Source organism: Hirundo rustica, chromosome 1 (genome assembly GCF_015227805.2).
Source record: "Hirundo rustica isolate bHirRus1 chromosome 1, bHirRus1.pri.v3, whole genome shotgun sequence".
Taxonomy (NCBI): Eukaryota; Metazoa; Chordata; class Aves; order Passeriformes; family Hirundinidae; genus Hirundo; species Hirundo rustica.
The window spans coordinates 126859600-126883260 of NC_053450.1; the positions used below are offsets into that span (position 1 = coordinate 126859600).

The window sequence follows — 23661 nt, forward strand, 5'->3', positions numbered from 1 at the left end:
GATGTCAAGACAGTATTTTCCCCAGTATCAGGCCCCAAGGAATAGCACTAGTAACCAGTCCCCAGTTTCATTTAGACTTGAACTTGTGCACATCTCTATTCTAAAAGAGACTTGTTGAACTGTCAGTGTCACGCCAACAACTGTTTATGAAACAAAATCCTGATGCTGTTAACTTTATAGCATATGGGACCCTTGCAGTAGCACTGGACTTTAAAGAGGCCTGTAAACATTTGGAAAATGATAACTTATGAAAAGGGAAGGGAAGCACTCCCGCTGTGGAGGAAAGAGCAGCAGAGGCCTTGTATGATAAACTGACTGCAATCCCCATTTCCCATCCCCATGTGCCACAGGAGGGGAGGAGGTGGGGAAAACTGGGACTGAAGTTGAGCCTGCAAAAAAGGAAGTGGTTGGGTAAATAAGTTTTAATCATCTGGTTTTATTTCTCATTACCCTACTATGATTTGATTGGTAATAAATTAAACTAATTTCCCTGAGTTGAGTCTGGTTTGTGTGATCTCTCCCTGCCCATACCTTGATCCATGAGCCATTTATTATATTTTCTCTCCCCTATCCACTTGAAGAGAGGAATGACAGAGCAGTTTTGGTGGTAGCCTGGTATCCATCCGAGGTCAACCCAGCACAGACTTAGTGTTGACAGTTCTGTGCAGAGTGTGACAGTAGCAAGAATACCCATTTATGTGCAGACTGTGCTGAAGGCAGTTCAGAGCGGTGAATATTTTATATACAGTAAGCACAAAGATGCTGTTACCAGGTCATTAAAGTATCTTGCATCTTGCGCCCTGTCTGATTTTGTAGCTTAAAGTTGTTGACGTCTTCTGTGGCTTGTAAAGACATCAAAAGTGAAGGGCATAAAAATTACAAGGTCTGTAAAGTAATACTTTGTTTCTGCAGGAAATACTCATTTCAGTTTAGAGCCTACAGGGCAATACAGCTCCTCCTTGGATAGCACTAGGTGTTGGTCACTCTGTGCCGAGGTTTGGCAGGTAACTTGGAGCAGTACCATTAAAGAAGAGAACAGTCGTGATCAGTCTGCAGTTTCATGAAGTGCAGAAGACTGCCAGTTTTCTCAAGTGGTTCTTGCTTACAAAATGATTAGGAACTATTGTTGTTACTAATCAGCTCTCAAAAACATTCTGTCTTTCCTTAGTTGTCATAATACTGTAATTTGTAATATATATTGTTATTATTTTCTGCTAGGTTTTTAATACTAGCTAAATGAAATTTCATATGCCAAGAACTGATGTGCTCTCAATGGCTTCAGTTTTTTTTTTTTCAACACAAGGCAAAAAGATATTCCATCCAGATAAATAACTGAAATAAATAATCGTTTTGCAGTTGAGGTTTCAGGGGATGAGTAACAGAAAGACTGCAGTCAATTAACATTTTCCAAAGGTCAAGTATTAAAAACCAGTTTCATCCTATGTGGATCTTGAATCTTTAAAGAGCAGATCAGATATTTGTAAGAATTTGGTTTATGCATGAGGTGCTCAACCTACATAACATTAAATGACTCAAAGCTGTGGGAAAATGTTGTGTGTGTTTATATATTATCTTCTTGAATTATTCTACCTGAGCACTTGTACATTAGGAAAAGTAACATTTCAGTCACTGTTGGAGCTAAAGCAGGAGATCGATTATTTTCTGGGAAAATATTACAAAATTGAAATCATTCTTTGTAGTGAAAATAATCAAGTTATTCAAATTACTTCAGTGTTACAAATATTTATAAATTCTATTTTAAAGATAGTTATTATATGGCTATTTATAAGATATTTGGGATCAGGATGGCAAAAAAAAGGAGCAGAAATAATCAATGCCACATTTTCAGTTTCTCTGTGTTTGATACCTTAGAAGTAAAATTACCTTAAATATTCTGGGGCAAGATTCTCTTGAAGTGTAAAATCAACTAACATCATGTATTTGTTGTACTCTAATATATGTGTGTGTGTATTGTAGATTAAAAATTCAGTATACTAGCCCTTTTAAAAAATTGAGACAGATTTATAGACAATGTTGACAGAGTGAAAAATCCTTACTATTTCTAAAAAGCAACAGATTATTTTCTAATCCTACAAAACTGTCCCATACAAAGGAGATCTGTATGATGTCTTAGTACAAGAGGGGAAAAACTTCATTAAACTGAAATGCAGTACATTTGTGTATGTGTGTGATGATAACTTTATTATATTTGTCCAGTAAAGGGCTGTATATTTGCATTTTATGTACATTTTTGTAAGTCTGAACTATTCATCAAGCTAAATCAGTTTAAAGAAGATTTTTAAACATCACATGGAAGTAATTTTGGGGAATAACTTCTAAAAGAACATCTTCCTAGGCAGTGAAAACTTGTAGTCTGACAATTAACAAAAAAGGCACACAGGAAAAACTCATCTGATAATTTTTGAGGCTTTATTGAAGAAGTACGATAGATTGTTTATGATACAGAAAAGTAGAGATGCTTAATAAGTAAGACTGCTCTGCCTTTACCTTTGCTATACACAGGTCATGTTTTCATGTTCTATGAGGTATTTATGTTGAGTTTTAATATTTGGCCTAGTGATATCCTGGATTGCAGCAATGACATTCTAGCAATCATGGACCTAGAGGAAAAAATGAAAATTGATATTGAAAAATGAGAATTTGAGTAATTGGGAGCCTGCAAATTTGATATTGATATTGATCAACAAAACAAAAGTGTGCACTGCTACAGGCAAAACTTGATCAATAAAGTAATGTGATTAAAGTAATTAATGTCAACCAACATGGAATTTACTTATTTTGTGAAATTGACTTCAAGACTTATTACAAGACTATAATCTTGGCTGATAAAGATGGCAGTGCTGATACAACATAAAACTGGCAGAAGTTTGACTTGCTACTACATGACATCTTAATTAAAAATAGGATGACTAGTTCTTATTAAATAGATGAAAAATTAGATAATTGATATATTTTGAAAGGTAATTCTCACCATGTCTTGCCAGTTTCTGCAGAAACTGTTATTGTCTCTAAGGTATTTAACAGCTGTCTGATAGAGTTTGCAGACATATATTTAAGGACTTGTAAATAAAAATATAATTGATCAGATGTAACCTATTTATAAGGATTACTTAGCAAACATTTTAAACAAAGAGTAAGCTTTTCATTGCAGCCAAATATAAGGAACTGATTTTAGAAACAAATGAAGTATAGGTCATACATATTTAGTGGATTGTCCTTGGAAGGCAGTGACTTTGAATGTGGTGTAGGGATCACAGAGGATAGGAAGTTTCCACTGTGTGTGGGCAAATACCCTGTGTCAGATATGGATAGAGAAACAAGAATGTGAAATAAGAAAAGAGATGTTCTAGTATTACAAGTGCATCTAGAATGCTATGGACAACTCTGGGCTCAGAGTCTGTGCAAATGTTATAAATAGGGAGCATTCATTGAATTTAGCATCTTAGTCAAATTGAAAGAGGTTTATAGAAAGTCTTCCCTGCTTGACTAGTCAAGGTGGTCACAGATAGTATCTGGAAGGGTTTTTCTGTGAGCTCTGCAATTTTCACAAAACTTATGGGAGCTTGTGTGGCAGCCAGTGAGCCTGCCTCTAAGATTTCGTATGTTGACCCTGGAGGGGTCAGAGTAAGTAAAGAGATGTGCTCTTATTTTATAGTGAGAAAGGCGTCTCTCCCATGGATCCTTACAGTAGCATGTCAATATCTCCTAAGTGCTATTACTCCATTGGTTTATAAAAATGATGTAACCTTATGTTACTTCTGTTCAGCCCCTATTTTCCATATATGTTCATTCCTCAAAATGTTCTCCCTTCCTTGTACCCTCATTGGTTTCTATATCCCCACCTATCTACCCTAGCACCCTCTATTGTTTTTTACCCCTTACCCAGCCCATGTACCAGCCCCTGTACCCTCAGACCATTGATTCTGATGTTCTTCTCCGCCCCCACTTCCCCTCTACTTAAACCCGTACTCTCTATTGTTCTTGGTCTTTCTGTCTCTGGAACGCTTTGGTGCAGCTCTGATAAACTCCACTGGAACCCTGTCACCCTGGTTTTTCTGAGTTTTTTAAAGCCTTTTGATTTTTCATAAAATGGAGTCAGACTTTTAGCTACTGTACAATATTAGGAGCAGTTTCTGCTCTTTCTCACACATGTAATATAAACAAATCCTTTGTTTTTCATTCTCTGTCCTTTGTTTGCATATTTCTAACCTGAAAACAATTGTAACTGACAGTTGGTCTGGCCATTTAGCTGGAAGGTGAAAACTCCACAAGCGAATCCACAGCCAGACCCACAAATGTGTAAAAAGTAAGACATAAGCAGGCAGAGGGGCTCTGGGCTTGGCTCAGCCTTGAGCTCTCTCAGAGGAACAACTCTGCCCTGCAAATTTCTCGTGTCCGTGTGATTGCTTTGCGTATCCCAATCACAGAACCCCACACAGAAGACCCTTCTCACCTCTTCCTCACTGACTTCTACCTGTTGCATGTGGCTGTGTGGACAGTGTGATTGCTTGTGTGCCTGCCCAAGCGGCTTCGTGTTTTGGGAAGGTTGTGGCATTTACCATCCGCAACAAGCTTGTATCTGAAATTATCTTATAAGATCAAAGATTATGAAAGAATTAGACTCAAAGCATGTGATATGGTCTTCGATTATTTATTTCTCTAGAAAACAAAGCATTTACTGATGTCTGTCTCAGAATTTCAGAAGAGTGTTTTTTAAAGGTTCATTCTTAACTTTTTATTCTCCTGTGCTGTTTTCTTGAAGGCTGCACCTACCATTCTTTTAGATCAGACTTTTAAAAATGGTTTTGCGCCTCAGGGAGACTGTAAATGTTAGAGTGTGAGACTATTTCTAACAGACTTTAGTCTTGTTTCTTGAAAGGTTTTGAGATTATAATCTGTTAAACTTTACTGAAAGTTCAGTATAAAGGCCTTCTAGAATCTAGTGAATAGAAGGAAACTTTTCTGCAAAATCAGTCACTCAGTTGGTCTCTCTATCCTTAAATCTAATTTCAAGACATTGATTCTTCCCAACAGTAAGTAGAAATGTAAATGTCTGTATGTAAAGTCAGACTCCTAAGATTTATCAGGATAGATTCATTCTCTGGCTGCTCTTCTTTCAGGACAAACCATAGGGAAGTAAGTTATTTTTTAATTTTAAAAGAATATAATGCATTCGGGAAATCATGAGATGTTATTCATCTGTGTCTGACTATAATACAGAGCTTAATTTATGAGATTGAAAGGAAAGTGGTTACAAGAATCCTTATGTTAAAGTCAAATAATCACTTACTCGGAGACTAAGATACTGATACTGTTGGTGTCCTGCTGTAATATTTACCTTCCAGCACTAAAACTTTTGGAATCCTGTTCAGTTCATTTCAAAAAGAAAGAAAAAATTTATTCAGACTCTAGAGAAAAAAAAAAAAAAATCAGGAAGTCCAGTAAAATTTTATTTAGCATAAAATGAATTTAAAGTAAAAACAAATAAAAATATTTGAGAGTCAGTTCAAGTCACTGCTTGTCATTGTGAAGACATTGCTAGCAAAGACTGTTACAGTGTCTTGGGTAGATACTGACTTTAATTTTCTGTTATTTTATTTGCAAAGCCTATCATTGTGAATGGCAGCCTCCATGAGGGTACAAAGACAGATACGAAAGGTGTTTTTGCAAGTACTAAGTAAATATTCAGCATCTTATTGTTCATCTAACTTGATCTGATTAATGTCTTCAAGAAAAATTTGATTATTAATTCTCTGAAAGCTTATGTAGTCTACTTGTAGTCTCACTGACTCCCACTGGTTAATTGGGCTCTCATTAACAGTAATAGTCTTGACCTACTGAAAAATTGCACCTATTTTAGTAAAAGCAATAACAATGTTTCTCCCTGGCTGTTATTTTTATGATCCCAAGTCCCGTTAAAAATTAGTCTATTTGCCATAAAATTCTAGAATGGATGTGTAAAAAACCAGATGCATTTTCATGTTTTCATGATTTTTCGAAGGACTGAAAATAGTTTTAGGTTTCAAATGAGTTCTAAGCAGATGTGTCTGGAAAAGGGGTTTTCTCAAGTCTCCAGTAGTTTCTACAACCTTTGCTCTAATAAATTGCCAGTGATATTTTACCAAAATTAAGAAATTGACAATATCACTTGTTTATGGTGTTTAAAATGTAAAGAATTGCCTTTAGGGCATTGTTTTATTGGTTTTACATTCCTTCCTGCTGTGTTAAATCTAATGAGGCTTGTCTGTCCTTTAGGTGACCTACAAGCGGGATCTGTATGCAGCTGAATCAATCATTAAGGGTATGTGTTTGTCCTTGTGACTGTCAGTTTGCATATTCCTGATTCTAATTAACAATTTTATGTGTAGTAGTTTGAAATGTCTTTTAAGAAAAGTTTTATGATGGATAAAATGTGCTTAGGTAAGTTGTTTTAGCTTGTTTACTGGAATTGTTGTATTAGCTATATTTATCTTTATTTACTTCTCTCAGAATACAGAACCTTATGAAAAGCTGTGTATATTACAGTCAAATAGAGATTAATTTTGAAGGGCCTTGTAAGGAATAAACAATTTATTTTTTTTCTTTCATTTGTAGGTGAATTCTGAATATGTTCCATCTTTCTAGCCTATGTAGTAGAGTAAAAATTAAATATTAACTCTTTAGGGCTCTTCACAGTTTTACATGCAGGCAGTGATTGCCTAAATTGATACAGCAGTTATGTCATATTGAGGTATTTCATTAATTTAAAATTATTTTGTTAAACAGTTTTTTAACCTTTTTTTCTTTGTAGTGGCCGTGGTTTCATACCAGTTTAACATTAAGACTGGATTTAGCTTTTATCTACGTGGACTCCCTCTAAAACCAATGTAGGAAGGAAGAATTCTCAAATACTGTAAAATGAGGTGGTTATTGTAAACTCCTTGGCAGTGATTCAGGGGACCCTTGCCTGACTCCTTGTTGAGAACTGAGGGATAAAACCCCAGAAAATGATGAAGAGAAAGGCACTTTTCTTTGGATTAAAAATTCCTTTACAGAGAAAAGAATACAGTTCATATTTAAGAAAATCAGGGCAAAACCTTTGTGCTATTGGGGTACCGTGAGTGACTGGCTAGTTGTTCACTCTCATTATTACAGTGGGCAAATATTTAATATTAGATGCATTTTTAGAACTACTTAACGGAATTTTTCAGGCACAAATCAAAAAGATAGAACTGGGAAGCCTGGAAATTTCTCGTTCTGACAGACAATGGGATCTCATCTTCATAGCTAGAAGCCTGGGATTTTTGAAAATCCTAGTTTTTGTAAGATTCTTTGAAGTTCCACACTCCTAGCTCTCAAGCTTAGGTATTCCAAACGTTTTGAAGGAAAGAACATGGCAGGGAGTAGTTGACATGAATTTACAAACCAGAAATTATGCCTGCCAAGACAATAGCCTTCTAAAATGAAATGTGTAGCTTGGTGGGTGAAAGGAGAATGGTGGACATGGTTGACTTGATTTCAACATGGCTTTTGACACTAACTCCCATGACATTCTCATTGACAGTCTGTTGAAGTAGAGACTAGAAAAGTGGATGTGAATTGAAACTGAACTATCAGGCTCAAAGAGTAAAGTCCAGTTGGAGCCCAGTCAGTAGTGGTCTACCCTATGGGTCCATCACAGTTAAAATCTTCACTAATGATCTGAATGAAAAGCACCCTCAGCGAGTCTGCAGATAATGTAATATTGGGAGGAGTGCATGACAGGCCAGGTCGTTGTGCTGCCATTCAGAAGGACGTTGACAGGCTGGAGAAATGGGTAAACAGGAGTCTCATGAGATTCAGTAAGGGCAAATGCAACTGCTGCCCTTGGGAAGCACCATTTCAGACTGGGGACTGACCAACTGGAAGGTAGCTCTGCAGAAAAGCCCTGAGAGGTCTTGGTGGATAAGAAATTGAATGGGAGCTGGCAATGCACCCCTACATTGAACAGAGGCTGGCAACATGCCCTTATGGCAAAGAAGGCCAACAGCTTCCTGGGCCACAGTAGGCAGAGCATTTATCAGCAGGCTGAAGAGACTGATTCTTCCTCTATATTCAGCACTGGTGAGCTCACATCTGTAGTGTTGGGTCCAATTCTGGGTTTCACGTCAGGGGAGAGATGGTCATACTGAAGAGAATCACGCAAAGAGCCATGACAATGATTAAGTAGTAGAACATCTGTCAAATGAGGATATACTACCTGACACAGAGGCTAGACAGAGTTAAAGGCATAAAGTATGTAGTTATTAAAAGGCCTTTAAAGGATACACCTTGGGCAGTACAAGAGCCCGGCCATGGCTCTACTCAAGCTGGACTACCCAAGATGGATGACCAGTCACAAGTTTTCACACTTTTATAAGTTTTGGTCCATTTACATATCGGGGTTAATTGTTCAATTACAGCTTCAAGTTGTGAAGTCCCATCCTCTCAGTTTGATCTCCTCAATTTGATGTTGTTTATACTTCTTGGGTATGAAGCTGCAATGGTGTCCATGGTTCTCAGGATGGAAAAGGATTGTTTTGTCTAACTAAACTGTGAAGAGAACTTACTAACACTTGGTGTGAAGTTCAGAGTCACACACTAAGGCAGTACAGAAACATGAAAGCTAAATGTGAAAGGTAAAACTTAAGGCATCACTGTGAGAGTATGGACTGTTGTGTCTGGAGAAGAGATGGCTTACAGGGATCTTAGCAGTATGTATAAATGCCAGATGGGGCACAGTGAAGAATATGGAGCTAGACTCTTCCTCAGTGATCAAAAAATTACAGACTTGGAATGAAACTAACCTTCATCCAAATGAATTTCTGTGCTCCTGTGTATACAAGGGCTTCAATAATCTCATAGGTCTTTAAAGGAGATTAGTTGTTATATTAGTTTATATATGTATATGTAATGTTACCACTTTTTTTTTTTTTCCTTAAAGTCAGTACAGTCTTTTTCAAATGTTGCTTATAATAAAAAGCTTCTGTAGTTTAAAGTAAAAATAAAGACCTTCATGGTGGTCATTCAGGCTAATCCCTTTACTTACCTAATGTCCCTTTGCTGTGGCAGCATGCAATTTATCTGCTTTAGTAACTGCAGTAGTCTTTTTATGATGGTCTCTATAAAAATCTGTATTTTAAGATTGTTGAGTTTAGATTTGCTTTTTGCTGCATTGCATGAGTTCAGGAAGCAGAAGCCTTATGTGCTCTTTGCTCGTTATGCAGGCAGTATAATGAATCCTTCATAGCAAATTAGGACACTGCATAACAGAGTTATCTTACATAATTAATTATCTTTATTGGGGTTTTGAATTGGTACTGTTAGTCCTCAAAGACAGCAGTTTGAAAGTTGTGCCTTATCTATTTTGTGCCCTTTAAAAGACTTAAAATCTCAGACCTTTAGGTGGCTATAGCATGAATTATTTTGTTAGTGGACAGTTGAACCATGTAAATTAATATTAGGGAGATGATTTATGCACCGTTCATTCCACACTTAAAGCATATTTAAGGCAAGAATATATTTTTGTCCTTTGTAGCATCATCCTGATGTACCCGCGTATGGCATAATTTTTGTCTTATGGTTCTTAGTTTTACAGAAGTCTTATTAGCTATGTTCTGCTGTATTGCACTGCATCTATGGGCAACCTTCAAGAACAGGTCCCCTTGGAGAGTGACAACCATCCTACAAGCCAAGGCATGCTCAGTTAGGCCTTTCCTACAAGCTGGGTAATTGACTATATCAGTGTCTGATTTTCTTGAGAGTTAAGAACCCACTACGTGGTGCTATATTGTAGAATCATGGAATCATAGAATAGCCTGGGTTGGAAAGGACCTTGAAGACTATCTAGTTCCAAGCCCATGGCCATCAGCAGGAGCACCCGTCACTAGATCATGGGTTGCTCAGAGCCCCATCCAACCTGGCCTTGAACCCTTCCCGGGATGGACATGCAGAACTTCTCTGGGCAAACTGTTCCAGTGCCTCACCGCTCTCACAGTAAAGAATTTCTTCCTAATATCTAATCTGAATCTAATCTACTCTCACTTGAAGCCAGTCCCACTTGCCCTATCTATCACTACATGCTCTTGTAAGTGATGTGCTCCTGCTTATCATTTTTTGTGCCATGTGGAGTTCCTGAGGGGGAATTCCTACATGACTGTTGAGCTGCAAGATACCAGCTCTCTAAATGCCACCTTGCATGCTGTCAGGGTCCTCTGGTGATGTCCCAGAAGCTGAATGCATGGGTTAGGAGGGTGCTGGGTACTAAAGGCTCTGGCCTCAGACTGCCCCCAACTTCGGTTTCAGTCTTCACAGCTGTTTTGTTCATTATTAAGTTAGGCATTGGATGCACATTTTATCTCTGGATGAATTTAGTAGTGATGAAGAACTTTTGAGTGTGCACATTTAATTTTGTGACTACAATTCCAAATTTTATGTAATGTGCTGCTTATATTTATTAGTGATCAAAACTTTTGGTTTTCTTCGGGAATTCAACAAATTTCAGCTTGCTGAAATTGACTCGGGGAAGTAAGAAAAGCATGCATCCCTACATGTGTTTGTTTTAACTTAGATATTTATATGCATGCATATCATTCTTATTCAAGGCAACACAGAAAAACATTTCAGTGATGTAAATGGACTAATGAGTTATTTTTATTTTGAGATGGTTTTCTTAAAACATTTCTGTTTAGTTTCCTAACTTCATCAGTTCCCTTTTATAACTTTTATAAAAAACAAATGTAATGCTTTTCTTTAGTTAAGCAGGTATAAACTTGTAGAGTATGCAGACAAGGTGGCACACGCCTATTTTTAATAGTCTTGAAATAAGAAAACACTGTCTTACAATAAGGGTGACTCATCTAGAAATGTCGTTAAGATCAGGCTAATAAAAAACATCCTAAAAAAATTCCATTAGGATTACTGCCCTCGAGGTAGATAACTTTGAACTCTAGTTCTAACATGTAAACTTTAAATGGTGCTTCTCAGAAGAAGTTTGTAACTTACAGTTTGACCCTCTGTCCTCCTCCTTCTCGTTTTTCTTTTCTCAAGTGCCTTACTTTATAAATTACTTTTTCACAAGAGCATGCATTTGCAGATTGGATAATTTGCCCTCACATTTGGCTAAAGTATCTGTTGATGTAGATAAAATTATGATTTTTCCAAGTGCCAAGAAAAATATTGTAATGTCTTTAAACTGTTTATGACTGTTGGGAGCTACATATTATGACTTGTGCTCTGTGAAGAAACCATATGACTTTTTATAAAAATAAAAATTGTGATAAGCCTTATTTAGCAAAGGACAGAGATCTTATGTGAGGTAGGCTGCGTTTTCATGGGCATACTCATGAACCAATGGCTTTTCTCTGCTCTGAGCCAAAGAAATAGACTGGCAGGTGGGGAATTCTCCTTGGAATAGCAACTGTCAGGTGAAAAAACCCTCTTTTCTCACCTTCTACCACAAAATGTTCCCTTCTTTCCTGTGTAATAATATTGGTAGGGTTAGTGTTGAGTTGGATTTTAGTTTTGATGGCTACAGAGACATGGGGAATGGGTAAACATCAAAAAAAAAAAGTTAGATTTTTTTGGTTACCTGTATTATTCAAGTACCAGGTAACTCATTCTGTTGAGCGTGAATGAATGCTTGGCAGTATTTATTTAATTTTCCTTATGTTTACAGTGGTAGCATCTCATAACAAAGATATTTCTAAAGATACCAGAGGAAACCATACTGAATTTCTAGACCAGTCAAGCCATTGCTATGTAGAAAGTGCAAATGGAATTCTGATAAATTAATTAACTACTTGGAATTCACTGCGAACTTCAAAAACATTTTTATGGTTAGGATGTGCTTTCAAAATAATAGGAATTGTAATAGCAGACTAAGAATGGTGTGGTACGACCTTGTTTCCAAAACCAAGTGTATGTACACACATATATTTGCAATTAAGAGAAAAAATTTATGTCTGTAGGCTAAAACCTATTTACCATTCAGATGCATTTTTTTTCTTCTGATATTAATTCTCTAGGATATGATATTTATTATCTTTATTCAATTATTTTAATTGCTGCTTGTTTGTGGGATGCTCTTCAAGGTTAACTTCTAAGTCTTCCATTAGAGTACACTTAATACATCATCTAACTATGGTAGTTCCATAAATATGCACACATTTTAATTTATAATTGGGTATGATCCTAGGATAAAGACTGTGGCAGGTGTTGCTGAATAATAATGTGATCTAAAGCTTTCAGGATATCAAAGGAGGTTGTGGAAAAATTGAAAAGTAAGTTTTCTGATGTAGAAAAAAAATAGGTTTAATGGAATAAATTCTGAAATCTTGTATCAAATTAAGCTTTAATAAAGAAAATTCCTGATAGGGAAATTTAATGTTTAAATTTCACAGTGTAAAGTTTTAACTACTTTTTATTTCATGCAAAAAATATGTTCTGAGTGTATATTAAAAGTGTTGGAAGGGATAAGATGTGATACATGTGAATAGGGAACACTGCTCCATTATCAGGTGCAGCTGGAATGAAGCTAGCAGTAAATGGGTGATGTGTGTTGGGGAGAGGAAATTTCCAGGGAAACAATAAGTTTAAATAAGTGGAGGAAGAGGAAGCCAAAGCAAGGTAGTTTGATGTGTAATGTAATAGTGAGAAAACAACTAAAAAATGCATTGGGCAGATGAAAAGGAAGTTATGGCAGAAAGTAGCTAAATAGAACTTTGGTTCATTGTGGGAGGACAGGAGGAAACACAAGAACACAACCAAGGGAAGTTCCAACTTCATAAGAGGAATAACCTCTTACACTCTTGACAGACAACCAAGCAGTGAACAGGTTCCCTGGAGTGATTGTATGCCAGAGCAGTTAGGGGCTGAGTGAAAAGGCCTGACCTCATGGATGATCCTGCTCTGAGGAGTTTGAATGAAAGACCTCCTGAGGTCCCTTCCAGCCTCAGTTATCCAGTGGTTCCAATGGAAAACAAAATGTTTTTAGCTGAGTATTAAAATTCTTTGTCACATGGCCATGTCGTGGCTTTCCAGAATGACTGTGCCATTCTTCCAAACAGAATTCTGAAAACCAGGAATGAAATGCTGCACACAGTCAGTTTTACCAGCAGGCAGCAAAACTCATGGAATCCCTGGAGTTATGAGCCACCACTCCAGCTGTGCTCACTGGGTTCAGCAATGATACACTGAGTGACAGAGCTCCCTCATCTTAGCAGAAGTGGAACACAGACAGTCTTGGGGAGGAAGGCTCCACTCAGTCTTCCTTCCCACAATGTAGCAAAGGTGCAGTCTAAATTAACATATGGATCTTTTCTGACCACTTGAAACAGTTTGGATTTAAATGGAAGTTGACTTTCAATTCTCAACTAGAACAGAACTGTTGCTTTACTATGATGATTTTATAAATTATGATTTCCCAGACTTCCTTTACTCATTTCCTTGATCATTTAAAAGCATGCAGCATCTTTTCAATGTGTGTATTAACATTACTTTAAGGTTCTCCTACTTCATTAACATATTTGCCCCTTATAATATTATCTTTCTTCTCTGGATAAAAAATACGGTTTTCCACACTTCATTGGTTTTTCTCTCTTCTTTATTAAACTCACCTTGCAAATCTTAGTTGCTTTTTTGTAATTGCCTCTCCCTTCTCATTTATATTACAGGAAATTAGAGATCTAAGAGGGCTGGAGAGAGTAGTGAGATGGGTTTTTATGGCGGCAGCCTTTGAGCAGTCTTTTGTGAGAATACTTCTGACACTTGCTGTTGATTACAGACTTCTTTTTTTAAAGAACTGTTTAGGCCTAAGTTATGGTGCCTTTTTGGATTCCACAGCCTTCTTCCACATGTGAATTTTTGTAATAGCTCCAATCTGAGCTTCTTCCTTAAATTACTTAATTCAATGGAGTCTGAGTTCTTGAAATCTGATATGCTAGTCTGGTTTATTATGTATATCTATCTTGTATCTGCATTTTGTGTACAGCACTAAATTCAAGTGGCTCTTGCTCTGATTTCAATCTACCCATTAGTTTCTTTCTGCTGATAAGAAATTAATTCAATATGGTTTCCCATTTTTCAGACTGTAAAGTTATTCTCTATTAAGTAGAAGCCAACTGTGATGCATGTTCAGTATACTTTTTTGCCCAGTGAATCTATGGGAAGATAATTTCTCTCACAGTTGTGGTATCCTCTGATTTCCAGTCCTGTGAGAACTGGCCATGCATTTTTTTAATTCTCACTTCCATCTGGTTGTGATGATTTATAAGCAGATGTTTATTGTTCTCTCCCTTTATTCTTCCCTCCCCATACTTGCTAACTTAATACAAAGTCACTTGCCACCACTATTTTTGTTGTCACGTTATAAATATTGTACATAATAAATATCCATGATTCAAAAAATCATTCTAATTATCTTTTGGAATTCTCAGTGGTTAATTCACTTTTCCTGCTCACAGAAATTTGCTTAAAAATCACAAGTCACTTTACAATAATGTTAACTCTACAGCAGCTTAAAAATTAATTTTCAGGTCTTTATGTCTATTTATATAAATAAGTCTGTGAGTTTACTATAGAAAGTGAGATATTTCTGCAGTACTGAAGTTATACATCTGATTGAACTTACTCTGTAGTATGTAATTATAGAAATAACTTTCCACATGCAACAAATCTGTATTGTTTATATCCAAACTTGTTTGAAGACCAGTTAGCCCATATTTTTATAATTTTTCTTGTCTTTCACTCCTAATTTATTTTGTAGTAGTGTTTGGTATATTTCTGTCTCTGGAGTTCCATTGAAGTCTGCTTTAAAAATAATTAGACTTTACATGTATGAAATTTTTAGTTGCTTATGGAATGGCTACCCAAAAACATTGGAAATCTTGAGGGTTTTTTCTGCGTGTTAATTCAGCATCTAAAGAATAAAGTCCTGAGAGTTTCAGACTTGAATTTTGATTTATTGGCTTAAAGAAAAGAAAATGTTCACTGAATCTAAAACCTGAAGTCAATAACAAGAGAAATTAGTAATTTTCTGAAATAATGGCCTTGTGGAACAGATCAGGCAATAACTTGACACTGTTGTTCCTGATAGCAAAAAAAAGATTGTATTTTGACCCAGCTGCAAAAGATCCAGGAAGTTTCCCAGACCAAGATCTTTGTAAAAACTTTGCAACTTCTTTGCTATTGAGGTTACATCTGCTGTCTCCTTAAACAGTATCATCAATAATTTTTGGGGGGCAATTTTTTAGTACATATTGTTGGTAATAGGATTTATGTTATCTCCTGGGTTTTTTTCTTTTCCCCTCCCTTTATTTGCTCAGTATTACTGACACTGCATTTAGTTATCTGTTGAAGTGATAAGAGGGATGACATTTTCAAAAAGTTTTTTTGATGGTCATCTAGTGTCAATGTGGACCTGATCAAATATCTTTCAATAGATTTAAACCGGCTTTGGGGACAGGCCTTATGTAATGATTTCATCTTGTACAAAATCATCTAAAATATAATTTGAAATTTGAGATGTATATTATATAAATTATGTAGTTACATTAACTGTACCTTTAAATTTACAGCTGTTCAAAATGTTCTGTCAAGACACAACAATATGTGAATTGAAGGTAATGCTTAGCGGATTAGTAATTTGAATTAATTAATTTTTGCATGAAATACTAAAGTTTTTTTCTCGATCACAGACAACCTATCACAACAAGTTTGTGTTATCACCAGTGGGAAGGAAACTCTTGCTCAAGTAGGTTTTCTCCTTCCTGAATCACTGAAAAGCCAAATAAAAGTAAGTACAAGTCTATGGCTCTTATGTATAATTAATTTAATGCTTCTCGTTGCCACAACTCCTAAGAAATGGTCTGAATAATGTGAAAACAGAAACTGAGACTTCCTGTGTCACTGTAGTATTTATTGCAAGGGATTAACACCAGGTGTGGAAGTTACTAAGGAGGAAGGATCTTCTGCCCGGTTGTGCTGTCTAAGGGATCTTACAGATCCACTTTAAATGTCCATATTAGATTAGAGGAGAAATTGAATCCAGACGACAGAGAGGCAGTTTTCTTTAGATTTTATGAATTCAGTAAGCCCAAATTGTTACAAATATGTTGCAGGGGAAATGCTTTTGTTACTTTGAAGTCTGACTTGGAGTTTGAACCAATTAAAGACTATGTTGTTTTCCTGAAGAGCTGTGAATGCAAAATCAAATTAATCACCTTTTTGTAGAGCGACAGGGGTACATTGCCCTCACAGTGAATGCTCATAGGTGCATTTGCTTTAGGATATTGGTGGAATGTTCTACTGGCATTTAACTATCTTTTCCTTTTTCCTTATTCTTTCTAAGGGAGCCTATCATATTTCCATTTTCCCAAAGGTGATTAACATTTGGTAATTGCTTAAATTTAGATTGGTGTTAGGGTGATTCTTAATTATATCTTATGTGATGGTATCACATGTTCCTGTTACCCAGAGAAACAGACAGGGAATAACTGTTCAAAAATACAGGTTTTCTGATTTGCATGATGTTACTTCTGCAGTGGTTTTATTCTTGTCTGTTGATTTTCTCTATGGTGTGATAATATATCAGAAGGATATGTTTCTCTACCAACCTGTATTGCTGTTTTATATCTAGAAATGTCATTTGGCATTGCACTTAAAGTTTTTGTTGGGAAAGAAGTGTATTTAGCATGGAATCATGTTTTGTATCTATTAAATGTCTGCATCTGAAAGTGAATAAAATTAGCAGTTGAATAAGATCTTTTCTTGTCTGAATAGCTGTATGATGGGGCAGTATGTTTCCATTTCACTGACACCAGATGCATTGCTATTTCTGTTTTCTGTCTCTGTAAATTATTCTGCTATTAGTAGTCCATATACTTTTAAACAATAAAATCTCTAAGTTATTTTAAGCTTACCAATATACAGATTTTCTAACCATAGAAAGAATATATGCACAAGCCTATTTGTTCTCAAATGAAGCACAGTACTTTGTGTGAGGGAGATTTGATTTTGTGCAAAATAATTATTTTAAGCAATGTAGATGCACTGCACTGAAAGCTGGGCCTTTTCAAAGGGTTAATTGAAAGGTAATTTATCTAAATGTAAGACCAATTGGGAATCATTCAGTAGAGAACATATTATCTGGGACAAGTATTTTAACATTTTAGATACTTTTGACACTCCAGTTCTCAGTAGCAGCCATATTTATTTGTGGAGGATTTGTTAGCTTCTACATATGTCCTTAAAGAAGAATTAAAAAGAAATTTTCTTAGAAGGATTTCTGAGACTGACTCTAATAACATGATAATATCAATAACAGGTGGGAAAAACACCTGAAAATTGAACTAATAAGAAAATGAAAAGAAAGTATTTTCTAAAATTTTTTAAAAGCTACAGCTGTTGCTTGTGAAGTAATTTAAAAGTACTTTAGTCAGTGTTACTTTAAACAGTATGACTGATGAATGAATGTTTTGTTAAAGATCTCATGCTGTGAATCATAACTTGAGTTTTTCCTTAAATTTGTTATTTAGCCCTTTTGAAGCAAACAAACTTAAATGGAAGCTGAAGGTGTTTCCTTCTTTCTGACTGGAAATCATGTACACATGTTTCTTTAGTGACAAAGTGCTGCTGTCACATGAAATGAAATCAACTGGATGAAGTTGTGTGTCGTGTTTGTGACTGGATAATTATCCATGAGTAGGATAAGAAAATATTTGATTGTTTTCAAATAGAAAAAGAGCTAGCATTTCACTAGTAGAAAATCACCAATTTCTTAATGATTGTATTGTCCATCTGCTGCATTGGTGGTAATTGTGATTTTAAATTCTGATATGATTTAAATAAATTTGCAAGTTCCAAATGTCCTTTATGGAACTGGTTATTGAATTAAGTTGGAAATACAGTGCAGGGCATCTGATAACTAAAAAAACCATTAAAGAATATCAGTTGTTGCAAGGAGCAGGATTAATTAGGCGTATCCATACACTCCTTTTTTATTTAAACACTGAAACATTATGTGAGAATCACTTTTTACCAAGGTGGTATTTTTAGGTAGTTTTTGCTCTCTATTGTAGTTGATAACATTGATTAATATTAATTTTAGTTTTAAAAAATGTACTATTGTGTAAGATATTAAATGACAAATAAAATAAGAATTAATTTTAGTTAATTAATGATTTATTGAAGCTTCTACTTAGACAGTTGTGCTTACTTTTCCAACAGAAAATTTCAATTTTCATTTTTGCTAGATAATATGGTGGTCAAAAATGCTAGTGTGTTACTTGATAAAATTGTTGAAATTAAAAATTCTAATATACTAAAGGGATTTTCAAATGCTCAGCAATCCTTAAGCATCATGTATTGTAAGACCTCAAAGGAAAAAGTAAAAGTAGGCCTTCTGCCTTGGATCATGTTCCAAATATATTCTGAAAAGACACTGGCTTGCAGTAGGCTCATGCACATTGAAATATGTGCAAGGTTGTAAAGGTACCAGGGATTTCTGATTTTTCATCTTCAGAAATTCAAGCAAGGTGAGGCCTGTAGTACTGCATCTTCCAAAGTATTTTCAAGTAGTTCATACCTTCTGTAACTTTTTTGTTTTAATCTTAAAATATTAAATGTCAGCTGTTTGTAGCTATGCATAACTATCAACTTTTTGGTTTCAAACTTGCTTTGCAAACAATTTAGCTCCTGATTATTACAAAAATTACCAAATACAGCTTTACATAACACTGCAAAGCCTTTTAAAATGTATTTGGTACTTTTGTTGGATTATGGATTAAGTGGCATTTTAAGGGAGCACAGCCATATATTACTTCTGTTGCTTGCTATGACACTTACTATATGTTTTGGGAAGAAGTAAAGCTCAGCTGTACTGTGAAGCAGTGGGATTTGCTGATTTAATGCAAGTAATGTGAAGATGTTTTTTTTTTTCTCCTGACTTTCAAGATGTTTTATTTGCTTTGAAGTGTTATCTTCTCTTAGGGGATAGATTCACCCTCTGCTACCTGGTTTACTGTTTTACTTAAGGCCATCCTGAAGCTGATAATGTGGTAAAATCTACTTTTTATTTTAACTGGGATAAGATAGTTGCTTAGCTTGTGCTAAAGGTTGCAAAATAAGTATGTCTGTGCCTAAGAAAGTATTTTAAAATATTTGTTGAGGAAAATATTTCAAGGAGAAACTCCAGATGAGTCTTGTACTTTGTTCTGGGCAGAATCCTGGAATACCAGTGCATCTGGTCTTTCATGCATACTTATTTTATTTTTAACTTCATTAAGACAAAATGTATATATCTGAATATTGTAGAGGTTTTCTCAGAATTAGAGGTCTAAAATCATTAGATCATTTTATGGACAGTGTTTTCATCTCTTGAAACAGTTGAACATCCTAACCCAAGCAGCCGTGCTCATGTCTGATGCTTCCAGGGCTGTTTCTGGAGTGGCTACCCTGAGCAGTATACTATATTGGACTCCATGCTTCGTTGTTGAGAGCCCCAAAATTCTGAGCAATTTTCAGTTTTTTTAGTGGAAATAATAATTGCCAGTTTTAAATTATTTTTATGAACAACCTCTGCCATGGTGGTGGAAGCTTTAGCAGTTAGTTAAAGTTGAATTAGAATTTTTGACTTTTTTCTTTTTTTGTCTAATCAGGTTGAAGCTATTTCAATACCTCTAAGCAAAAATGATAGCCGTCTACAAAGCATCATTTCAGGACAGTGCTACAATTTTGTTTGTGTAAATGTAAGTGGTGAGGATGCATGCTTTTTATTTTTCACTTAAACTCACTAGTAACAGTAAATAATAATTAAATATTTGTGTAATAAGTTGTTTGTTATATTTGTTTGTTATATATGTTTGTTATATATATTATGTCCACGCTGATGTTTGGTGTTTCTGCTGTGCACTAAACTAGACTTGAGATACTGGTCTGTTTATTCTCCTCTGGTTCTGCGCTTCTGTCGCTGTGTTGTTAACCAGCCATGAATTCTTGAACAAGAGGGATAAAATCCGAAGTAGATTAAAAATTCCTTTCATAACTGTTGTATTGAAGTGAATTATTTTAAGAAGAGGCCTGTCATACTTGAAGTCAACTAAATGTGCATTCATTGCTACTGTGCTCTAAATTAGTGTTTCCCATTGTGGATGTGTGCAAGCCATGTGATCTGTATTTGGGTCCATGTATGGTAACATGGACCCAAGACAGGATGGTTTTAGATGAACCATATCTGAGACCAAATCAAGACCCTTAATCTTGTTTGTGTGTTTTTATATATATGTGTATAAAGGGTTATTAATATTATTAATCTCATTCTTTTTCAAACATCTATAACTTTAACAGGGGTATACCATAAAAGTATATTAATAACAATCAGCTAATCAACCAAACCTCCCCCAAAACAAAAAAAAAGTGATGCGTCTTTTTTTCGGTAAAGAACAGATCTTCAAATTCCATTTTTATTAAAAAATTGCTGTTTTCAGTAATTCTAAACATTTATTTTAATTTAGGATAAAAGGTGTGCCATTCAAGAAGCCCAGGAACTAGTGGATATGTTGGAAAAATCAAATATTGCTCTCTTATGTCCAGTTGTCCTTATTTTGGTAGGTAACTCCTGTGAATTATTGTAGAAAGTATCTCATTAATTATTTTAAATTAATATTTAATATAAATATAAGTAATATAAGTATTTAATATAATATAAGTAATATAAAAATAAGAAATCTAATATAATTTTCATATATAATTTTCAAAAAGTTAGACTACCTTCTAACTTAGAATCAAATTGTAAATTCAAACTGTAAATTGGTCTCTAAAGAAACTCATTTTCACTTCAACAAATGTACTGCAAACAGACACTAGCAAATGACAGTTTATTAGTTATATATTTCTGTGAAAAGCTCATTGTGGCTGGCTGGTTGTCTTGAACTGTTAACTCCTTCCTTGCTCTTTCTCTGCTGGGGATGCTGCAAAGCGTGTGCTGTGCTTGAATGTTCAGTTGAAACAGAATTAAGTGGCTTTATTTTTTTCTATGTGTGTGTGGTCCTGATGGCTGCACTGTTTTTAAGAGGCCAGGATGCCATTGGCCTTCTTGGCCGCCTGGACACACGCTGGCTCATGCTCAGCCACTGTCAACCAGTGCCCCCCAGGTCCTTTTCCACTGGGCACCTTTCCAGCCACTCTCCCCCAGCCTGTGGTGCTGGGTATGGTTGTTGTGACCCAAGTTCAGCACCTTTGAGAGGGCACTTTACCCTCTCAAACCTTATACCTTTGGTCTCAGCCCATGTATCCAGCCTATCCGGATCCCTCTGTAGAGCCTAACCTATCATACCTAGTATATCCTCACCTATTGTATGCTGTTCTCTTGGAGTGAGTTACTGTGATTCTATAAATATCAATATTTAGCATTTTGCTTCTAGATCATCTTTTTTTCTTGACCCTGTTTCTGGGGAACTGCAGGGTAAAACTTTATTTTACTGAATTTTCAAAGATAAATTACTTCTGCCTTTCATAATCAGAGCAATTACATGTCTCCAATTCTGTTGGTCATTTACAGGGCCACTGGATGTGCAAAATGCTCTTTTCTGGACTGAAAATGTTTTCATTAGTCCTTTTTCAGAATATAAAAATAATTTCTGTCTGCATTGAATTTTGAGTGTGAATATAAAGTTGGAATTGTTTATCAACTAGCTAATGCTAAGGTGTCAAAAGTGTGCTTATTTTGTGCCTGACTGATAACACTTTCCAGTCTGGACTTTCAATTAAATACCTCTTTTAGTGTGATGTTTAGGAATGTGAAAACTGTGGTTTAATAGTTGTAGCTATAAACATTCTGGTCTTAGTATCTCCTAAGAAATAGGAGTGCAAATAATTCTTATACAATCTCCCCATGAAACTTGGGTTTTGTCCTTGAGATACTAGGTCTTGAAGTAATTTTAGAACCCAGAACCATTTCTAATGAAAGTGTACTTGCTTGAGCAGCCTGAAGCATGGACAAATTATTTAGGTGGACTCCTTTTGAAATAGCCTTGGGAGAAAAATAATGTATTAATTCTGTTTACTATACTCCAGATCCATCAGTTGTTTCTGACAACTATGTGAAATTTCTGAGAACTAGACAGTGAAAGAAAATCTCATAACTAGGTGGAAACAGTTGCTAATATTTAAAAAACTGATAGAAATGAATTCGTTAAAAGTATATTGCCAAATTGCACTCAGGCATCTAGTGGAAGTACCACACTTTTAGAAATACGAGAAGGGAAGAAAAGGAGATCTGTAGCGTGTGTTTTAAGTGACAAGAATTAGCTTAACAAATCATTGTCTCATATTAATCACTGGGAAGTATTGAAGTCCTTTAAGGTTCTGGTCTCTAAAACTCATTACAAATGGCGTGGGAGACAGAAACTTCCTTTAGCAGTGTTTAATTAAATTCAGTGTCGGGTGTCCTCTTCACTAAGGCTCATGAGTGGGATTTTCCTCAACTTTAGTCTTTCCTATATACTTTTTTAACATATTACCTGAATGAATTGTTAATGAAAAATCCTATAATACACTTTCAATGTAAAAGTACATATTAATATTTCTCAGACAAATGTGAATCAGCATTTTAAGCAGTATGATGACATTTAAATGCACAGGTCTTAGGTACCAGCTGTAAGGGAAACATGTTTTTCTATTCTCAAAAGTAAAACTCTTGAAAGAATAAATGGGGAGGGCAACTAACTGCTTCCATTCTAAACTCTTAACTAGGAACAGTCTAATGTAATTGGATTTGAACAATTGGAAACTTCTTGTCTATTCTTTGATTTCATTACAAAAGCAACTTTTTAATAATAATCTGATAATTAAGAAAAAAAAAAGATAAGGTGTTTTTTTTCCTTCCAATAGTCATCTTGTTTAGTTGTAAAAATGACAGGTGTTTTTATTATGCCAGATTCTCTGTTTAACGAGCCCAGTGAACATTGATCCAATAAAAGGAGAAGCTTGCACTGGACATTATGACTTCTGTCCATATTCCAACCTATCAGTTGCCACAAATTCCAAGTCTGTCCATTATCCTGGTGCCTGACTGGATTGTTTCATGGCATCTGTAAGCTGAAGCAGCAACTGGATTACTGTATCTGTACAAAAGGAAATATTAATGTTACAGGAGAAATAGGCATCACAGAGGTAAACTTCAGGCAATTATTTGTTTGCATTAAGCCAGTATCTTGTCCAATTATGCTGCAATCTGACAAATCGTATTCTCAAACTGACATTACTTTTTTGAGCAATACATTTTCATGTTTGTAAATGGTATGAATGAATTTGATTTTTATGTTATTGCTTTGCTTAGGGTTAGAAGGAAAGAAATGCTAGTACTTCAGCTCTGTAGTCGCTATTATTTGCATTTCAGTACCAAAGTTATTTTGAGAAAAATCTCTTTTCAAAACCGTCAAAGAGGTTAATGGTAGAGAGGAGCTAGGTTAAGTTCTCTCAAAATGGTAATTTCTTGTAAATAGCTGTAAATAAGTAGTACTTAGCCTTGTTTTGGGAAGAAAATAACAAAATAATGAGTGTGTGTGAAAATTAATCTCTACTTGTGTAGTAGAAGATAATAGCTTTACCTCTGGGGAGTATGCATTTAGGCAATAAACAGGTTTT

At 35.4% G+C, this 23661-nt stretch overlaps 1 protein-coding gene across 7 annotated transcripts in view; it reads left to right on the plus strand.

The window, feature by feature from the left end:
- Positions 1 to 23661, plus strand: part of CRPPA (CDP-L-ribitol pyrophosphorylase A) — a 122441-nt gene that overhangs the window by 41148 nt on the left and 57632 nt on the right. For all 7 annotated transcript variants that reach the window (XR_009208433.1, XM_040082285.2, XM_040082257.2 and 4 more), the window contains exons 5-8: positions 6277 to 6322; positions 15714 to 15811; positions 19674 to 19763; positions 20529 to 20621. Coding sequence is in view for 6 of the 7 variants with exons in the window: in XM_040082285.2 (XP_039938219.1) it covers positions 6277 to 6322; positions 15714 to 15811; positions 19674 to 19763; positions 20529 to 20621 (327 nt within the window). In the remaining variant the exon portion in view is untranslated. The remainder of the gene's footprint in view (positions 1 to 6276; positions 6323 to 15713; positions 15812 to 19673; positions 19764 to 20528; positions 20622 to 23661) is intronic.